The sequence below is a fragment of the Salmo trutta genome, chromosome 12, assembly GCF_901001165.1.
Source record: "Salmo trutta chromosome 12, fSalTru1.1, whole genome shotgun sequence".
Taxonomy (NCBI): Eukaryota; Metazoa; Chordata; class Actinopteri; order Salmoniformes; family Salmonidae; genus Salmo; species Salmo trutta.
In genome coordinates, this window is record NC_042968.1 from 26,698,013 (window position 1) to 26,706,493 (window position 8,481).

Here is an 8,481-nt window from a genome sequence, read left to right on the forward strand (position 1 = left end):
CAGCAAGAAGGGTTAAAAACACTTGAACATTGGTACATTTGGCATTTTGAATCAAAGATCAATGTGTTGAAATTCAATATGACATTTTTAGGTTAAATGCAATATACAGTATTTACAGTGTAATAATGCCTCATTATCAAAATGTTTTAATTAAGAGTATCTTTATTGATCAACCCTACTCTCCTTTGTGACTGAACGCGTCGCCTAACGTGACAGAGTCTCACATATGTAAAAAAAAAAGAAATATGGGGTGAAAATGCAATGTGATGCAATGATCAAAGCAGAGAGTGTAATATCATTTCCATAATCGTTACTCCTCTCCATCGTCTGTCGTGGATTTGGGGAGCGTTCGTTTGATGCTTCGGCAGGTCTCTTAATTAGTGCCTCTCTTAAGCTCACCATCAGCCGTCTGCCGCCTCTCTTTCCCACAAATTACTGACTCCGTCATCGTCACAGAGCTCCGGAGGGGAGGGGAGGAGAAGAGAGAGGGAGAGGGGGTAGTTATCATTATTGGAGTTAGTTAGGTGAAAGAAGAAAAATGCTGCTGGCCCACATTAGGCTGTGTCCCAATTGGCACCCTGGCCTATTCCCTATATTGTGCACTAGTTTAGACCAGAACCCTATGGGCCTTGGTCAAAAGTAATGCATTACCTAGGGAATAGGGTGTAATTTGGGATGCACTCTCTGCCTTGTTTTTGCATCAGGGCAGGGGGGGAAGCAGGGCGAGGTGGTAGGGGGGTTGTCTAAACCAGCCATTAATAGTTGAGCAGGCCTGTTTAACAAGTCCTATCAGTCTGTGTGATCTGTGAATTCCTCAGCAGGCATCCTAACCCCCAGACTGAGGAGGCTGCGTGGCTCAACCACCAGGACTAATTGTCCCGCTTTAGCCCTCCAATGGGGCCACCACTCTCGCAATTAGAGAGGCCACTCTCACTTGTGTGTATGTGTGTGTGCGAGTGTGTGTTTATATGGGGCAACAGGCGAAACGCATGTATTTTGCGTGATTTTCGTCTCTGTCTTCATATCTGGCAATATAAGGAGAGGGAGGCTAGCCCTGAGCGAGACCTTTCATTTCCATACGCTGCAACACTCCATTAAAGGAACTGGGGAATATATAAATACACAGCACTCCTCACATTGGGATTTAGAGATACTCCCTCTCCTAAAAAACCCAGAAGGATTACAGGAGATGAAAAAAATCTGAGCCTCACTAACGTGTATCCATCCCTCTCACATCTCAGTTTTCTCCCTCCAGCTCCATTATGCAGTCAGGGGCATATTCTCCCCCTATCCTCATTCACCACGGGTCCCTCACAGCTCCTCACAGCTCCTCACAGCCCCTCACAACTCCTCACAGCTCCTCACAGCTCCTCACAGCCTCTCACAGCTCCTCACAGACCCTCACAGCTCCTCACAGCCTCTCACAGCTCCTCACAGTCTCTCACAGCTCCTCACAGCCCCTCATAGCTCCTCACAGCTCCTCACAGCTTCTCACAGCTCCTCACAGCCTCTCACAACTCCTCACAGCCCCTCATAGCTCCTCACAGCTCCTCACAGCCCCTCACAGCTCCTCACAGCCCCTCACAGCTCCTCACAGCTCCTCACAGCCTCTCACAACTCCTCACAGCCCCTCACAGCTCCTCACAGCCCCTCACAGCTCCTCACAGCCCCTCACAACACCTCACAGCCTCTCACAGCCCCTTACAGCACCTCACAGCCTCTCACAGCTTCTCACAGCCCCTCACAGCTCCTCACAGCCCCTCATAGCTCCTCACAGCTCCTCACAGCCTCTCACAGCTCCTCACAGCCTCTCACAGCCCCTCACAGCCCCTCACAGCTACTCACAGCCCCTCACAGCCCCTCACAGCTCCTCACAGCCTCTCACAACTCCTCACAGCCCCTCACAGCTCCTCACAGCCCCTCACAGCACCTCACAGCCCCTCACAGCTCCTCACAGCCCCTAACAGCCCCTCACAGCACCTCACAGCCTCTCACAGCCCCTCACAGCTCCTCACAGCCCCTCACAGCCCCTCACAGCACCTCACAGCACCTCACAGCCTCTCACAGCTTCTCACAGCCCCTCACAGCACCTCACAGCTCCTCACAGCCCCTCACAGCCTCTCACAGCTCCTCACAGCTCCTCACAGCCCCTCACAGCTCCTCACAGCTCCTCACAGCCCCTCACAGCTCCTCACAACCCCTCACAGCACCTCACAGCCTCTCACAGCCCCTCACAGCACCTCACAGCCTCTCACAGCTCCTCACAGCCTCTCACAGCTCCTCACAGCCCCTCACAACTCCTCACAGCTCCTCACAGCCCCTCACAGCTCCTCACAGCCCCTCACAGCACCTCACAGCCCCTCACAGCTCATCACAGCCCCTCACAGCACCTCACAATCTCTCACAGCCCCTCACAGCACCTCACAGCTCCTCACAGCTCCTCACAGCCCCTCACAGCTCCTCACAGCTCCTAATAGCCCCTCACAGCTCCTCACAGCTCCTCACAGCCCCTCACAGCCCCTCACAGCTCCTCACAGCCCCTCACAGCACCTCACAGCCTCTCACAGCCCCTCACAGCACCTCACAGCTCCTCACAGCTCCTCACAGCCCCTCACAGCTCCTCACAGCTCCTCACAGCTCCTCACAGCCCCTCACAGCTCTCACAGCTCCTCACAGCTCCTCACAGCACCTCACAGCTCATCACAGCTCCTCACAGCCCCTCACAGCTCCTCACAGCTCCTCACAGCTCCTAACAGCCCCTCACAGCTCCTCACAGCTCCTCACAGCCTCTCACAGCTCCTCACAGCTCCTCACAGCTTCTAACAGCCTCTCACAGCCCCTCACAGCCCCTCACAGCTCCTCACAGCCCCTCACAGCTCCTCACAGCCTCTCACAGCCCCTCACAGCACCTCACAGCTCCTCACAGCTCCTCACAGCCCCTCACAGCTCCTCACAGCTCCTCACAGCTCCTAACAGCCCCTCACAGCTCCTCACAGCTCCTCACAGCCCCTCACAGCTCCTCACAGCTCCTCACAGCTCCTCACAGCCCCTCACAGCTCCTCACAGCTCCTCACAGCCCCTCACAGCACCTCACAGCCTCTCACAGCTCCTCACAGCCCCTCACAGCTCATCACAGCCTCTCACAGCTCCTAACAGCCCCTCACAGCCTCTCACAGCTCCTCACAGCCCCTCACAGCTCCTCACAGCTCCTCACAGCTCCTAACAGCCCCTCACAGCCTCTCACAGCTCTGAGTATCTTACAGGCCTCAGCCACACTCCTCAACCCCTACTGTTCATTACTCCAATTAGGAGCTCTAGTTATCTCTCCATATACTGAACTCAAGCTAGCTCCCTCCAAACACACCTAGCTAACTCTCTCTAATACACCCCAAACCCCCTCCATCACTTTGAGCTCATGCCCTCATATCATCATCAGCAGATCCTTCAACACCACCCACCCCCATGAATATTAGAGACAGTGTGATGTCTGACCGCCCCTCCGGCACATATCCATCTATGTGATTGGGTTAGTGACATGTGCTACTGTATACGTGACTCATCACCAGTAAATGTGCTTTGATTGATGAGGAGGTGGTGGGTGGACAAGGTCATTATTATTGATAAGTCTGTGTTAACCCTTTGGGAGTTTTTCCTGGCCTCTGTGCTTCTACTTTCGGGTATTTTGGGTCTAGTCTGGGTTACTGCAAAGCATTTTGTGGCTACTAATGTACAAAGGGCTTTATGAATAGATTTGATTGATTAAACCTCTGTTGTTGCTCTGTCCCTGCAGGTTCTAGAGCGTCTGTTCCAGAAGGGTTTCAGTGTGGCAGCATCCTGCGGCGGCGGGGTGGACTCCTCCCAGTTCAGCGAGTACGTGCTGTGCCGTGAGGACCGGCGGAGTATGTCCATGAACACCCCCATCAGGATAAAACAGGAGCCCCTGGACTAGAGAGACTTTAGGAGAGGAGAGGGACTAGCCACGAGGGGCTCCTCACCCCCCTACTGGACAGAACAGAACAAACCCAAACCCTAATATCCCTCCATCTCACACCACAAAAACCAACCCAGCAAGAAACACCTAAGTATTAGCAGACGCCTGATAACGTTGCCAGCTCTGAGGAACTCAGCGCTCTAAGGGGAATGTAGTATAAACACAAAAAATGAAAGAAAGAAAACAAAAGGATTTGATTCTGTTTACTAATAACACCCAAAGAAATATAGGACTATGATGATGAACAGAAAGACTGAAACAGCAGCTCCATCTCTTGAACCATTTAAGCACCGTGACCAATCTCTTTTTCCTCCAGTTGTAAAGGCTCTCTGACCCCTTGTGAAGAGGTGTCCTGACCTCAGTGAGGAGCACGGCCCCCTTGCCCTCAGTGCAGCGCATGGCGGTGTGTCGTCCAGTCCCGTACGTGTCTGTGTGAGGCCCATGTGTTGTGTGCGCCGTCCAGTGCAGCTGAGTGGGGACAAGACAGGTGCTATTTAGGGAGGCCTGGCCTGACAAGGGACAGGGCTGGCAGAGAGGAAGAGGAGGAAGTGACAGCCATCCAGCCCACATTGCTCTTATAGCCAGCAACCAGGCCTCGCAGCCAAGGGAGGCCCGATTGATTGTCTTTCTTATTTTCATTGTTGTTTATAAAGTACAACTTTTTTCTCTGTTTTTTTGCTGTTCTGTCACAACATGGTGTAAACAATTATTAATAGGATTGTTTTATGTTTTTTTCCCTCCTATATGAAGGATGTATGAACGTTTTATTCAAAGTCATTAGGTTTGAAAGCTTGAGAGAATGAGAGAGAGACAGAGAGAGACAGAGAGAGAGACAGAGAGAGAAAGAGAGAGAGACAGAGAGAGAGACAGAGAGAGAGACAGAGAGAGAGAGAAAGAGAGAGAGACAGAGAGAGAGAGAAAGAAAGACAGAGAGAGACAGAGAGAGACAGAGAGAGAGAGAGACAGAGAGAGAGAAAGAGAGACAGAGAGAGAGAGAGACAGAGAGAGAGAGAGAGACAGAGAGAGAGAGAGACACAGAGAGAGAGAGACACAGAGAGACAGAGAGAGACAGAGAGAGACTTGGCAGTGGCTATAGAAACACTATTATGTCTGGAGGCTACGTGGCTAAAGCAGCAGTCTGGCTGGTAATGCATTCAGAGCTGGAGACGGTCTCATTGTTTAAATGGGGCTGCAAGGGAACCTGGCCATTTCTACATCTTTCAGAGGAAACATTTGTAGCATGCATAAAACGTGCATTGGCTTTGTCGCAATTAGCTGTAAAACATATCTTAAATCAAATAAGATTAACAATGTGAGAGTACATATATTTATTAAAAAGTTAAAAGTCAAAAGGTAAAATGATCTGCAATGTGAAATGAGAAAATTTGAATGAAATTGCATATGAAGGCTCTGAATGTGTTGCTGATTGGTTGTGGAATGCCAGAATGTTCCTAACTTGAAGAGGAACATGTGAACTGAGGTAGATCAGTGTATCTCCATGATTGTGATGAGATGTACTCTAAATGTTTGATAACTTTGCACTTATAACCCATCATCTACAAAACTTCCGCCACCCCAAAAAAGTTCTTAGTATACGTCCTGATGACCAGTGCCAAATCAACCCACACATTATCTCATTGTGTTTATAGTAATTAGCACATATTGATGTGTTGAGAGAGCTTCGGTGATAAAGCTAAGTTGCCTATTTGATGATTGTACAAAGTTTAAAATTCATTTTTTCATAATTGTTTATTTGACACAGAAATCACTATGATAATTCAAAACTATTTTATACAAACAAACACAGTACAAATAGTCTGACAATTGAAAGAATGCTTCAATACTTCAACAATTCAATTCAATACTTCAATCATGGAAGCCCCTGATGTTTGTCTTGCTGACTGTCTGTCATTTCATTTCTAAGGCAGGATTATTTCAATCACTCTTCACATGTCTGCAGCAGCATAACCTAAAATGAACTGTAAGCTGAGCATCAGAGCATTGTTTACAGAGAAAAAGAGTGGGAGGCACTTACTCTATCCTGCTGTGATTCCATGGTTTGATTCTCTACATTTGTGGATCAAAGAGAGAAACAAGAAAGAAAGAGTATAAGTTGTCATACTTTATATCTGTGTAACTGTGTTTCTTCCATTCCAAAATAATTGATCAAAAAGAGGCCCATTCTGATCTTGGTTCAGCACCGGCTTGTTAATGAGCTTGTTTTGAAACCTATGGTGGGTGTTTCACTAAACATTACGAAAATCTTAATTCAAATGGGATGGTACTCTAATTTGACATGAACCAACTCTCCACTTGGTCCTAGTGTTCAGTGTCCTCTCTGTGGAAGTCCACTGATTAAACAAGCCCCAGGACTTCTTCAGTTCTTAAAGATGGCCAGGGTTAGTTAGTTAGTTTAGCTCCAAGAAGTCCAGAAGGCAGCACAGACCTCCTGGGGGGCCTCCCTCCCAATCAGGCTCCTCTTTGTTCTGACCTGCTACTGGCCTGGGCCCTTGCATCCAGTCGCCTCAAAGGGAATGGCCAACCAGGCCTTTCATGTTGCTGAGGGATGTGGGGCTTCAGAGCCCAGCAGGTCCCCCAGGCTCCCATGCACTCCCAGCTCCTCAGCAATGCCAGTAGAGACAAGGGTTGTGCCCCCCACTGCGTCATCACATTCCCAGACCCTTCTGTACAGAGCACCCTCCTAACGTTACCCCCATGGCTCACTGGACTGCACCGCACCAGACCAAACAAACATTCCCTCCCTACTTTATGTCCTCTGGTATCTCTTGATTCAACTTTACATCTGAAGGGAACCGGCTCAGTTCTCAATGGTTCTGAATAGTTACAGTATGTGGCAGCATTTAACTCACCTTCATCAGTTCACTTCCTTGTTGACACAAGAGTAAAGCAACTCAACAATACCTTTTACAGGTGTCAGGTTCTTGCAGATACCTCATTACATTACTGGGCCATTTTCTCTAACATATTGTATGTTTTCACACATACACTCAGAAAAAAAGACTGCTGTGCAGCACCATTTGTCCCTGTAGGAGACCCCCCTGAAAGTTGGCTCCAGATATAACCATTTTGGGTTCCAAATAGAACCTGGATTTCAAATAGAACCTGTTAAAGGGTGCTATTTGGAACCAGAAATAGCTCTATTTGATCTTAAATGGTTCTATCTGGAACCTTTTTTCAGAGGGTTCCCCTACAGGGACACATGGTGCCACATAGCACTCTTTTCTTCTGAGAGTGTACCATTTTCTTTAGTAATTTGTGGTCAGTAAGTTGGTAGACCATAATTAACAAGGAGTCCTACCACTTCTCTGTGTGGTGTGAAGTCCAGAGACCGGAGGGCAGTTGTACCATTGTTTGTATATTAAATTGTTATCAGGACTCTGGCTTTTACTGAGCCCTCGACCGTCTAATTAAAAAAGAGACCTCTAAGTCCTCTCACTCACTACGAAACAAAAATAATGAAAATAATTTCCAATTTGCAAGCATTATGTTGTGTACATATGGATTAAAAACATTTCAAAAGGGTATACTTAAGGTACAAAATGTATATTATTTAAAATGTTTTAATAATTAGACTGTGGTATTAAAGGGCATGTGTTCACTTACAGTGTGTCCATTTGATTTTTCTTGCATATTTGCGATAATAAAAGGATATACTGTATATTTTCTGCTTCTGTCCTGTCCTTTGTGTCATTTCTTGGATAATAGGGTGTTGTTTTTTCCTCCTTTCATCTGCACTAACACTGTCTCTTTCAAGAGGTAAAATACAGTACACCTCATGTAGCTACATGTAAAACAGATCTCTTGTGGTTTCTTAGGTGGTCATTAACTTTTTCAGTTTGACTTGAAGTGAACTCTCAACATACTATAATCCCCCAGAAAAATGTGTCAGACCCCGCACAAACATATCTTTGCAGTGCACCAGTTTAGTCCCTGCATGGGTAAAGTAGGGGACGTTAGGGGTTAAAATCAAGATCAGCAGTCTGAGGTGCCAAAGGGACTTTCAAATGGGCCTGCTGCTGCATCTAGAAAACCCCCCCACCAGAATCTGCTCCCAAATCCCTGTTTTGCATCGAGTTAAACGTTTTGGTCTTTTCAAAATGCTGCCGCTTAATTAGCAGTAGAATCCGGAGGGGACTTCTTCTTGGTCTCTAGTACTGGTACTTAACTCAATTTGAACTTAGCATGTAATGCTAGTAAATGGATATGAAGTTGGTTTCATTAGTCAATTTCAGTTTGGGTACAACTAACTGTCTTGTAAAAACATTACTGTTGATTTTGTGGTTAGATTTAAATAATTAAGAGAAACTGACTACTATGCGTAGCTAACATACTAACGTGTTATATAGTACAGTAATTACAACGCTTAAGCTACAGCTACACAATTTAAGTACAGTACTTTAATAAAGCTGTACTACCAAATCCAGTTACTCTGCTTAACTACAGAACTGTACTGTATGGTATCAAGTGTT

At 47.2% G+C, this 8,481-nt stretch overlaps 1 protein-coding gene across 5 annotated transcripts in view; it reads left to right on the forward strand.

Moving 5' to 3' along the window:
- LOC115203275 (BTB/POZ domain-containing protein kctd15) overlaps positions 1 to 4,826 on the forward strand; it is a 27,729-nt gene extending 22,903 nt beyond the window's left edge. For all 5 annotated transcript variants that reach the window (XM_029767826.1, XM_029767824.1, XM_029767822.1 and 2 more), the window contains exon 5: positions 3,791 to 4,826. In XM_029767826.1, coding sequence (XP_029623686.1) covers positions 3,791 to 3,949 — 159 coding nt within the window. In that variant the 3' untranslated portion in view covers positions 3,950 to 4,826. The remainder of the gene's footprint in view (positions 1 to 3,790) is intronic.
- Positions 4,827 to 8,481: the final 3,655 nt, after the last annotated feature.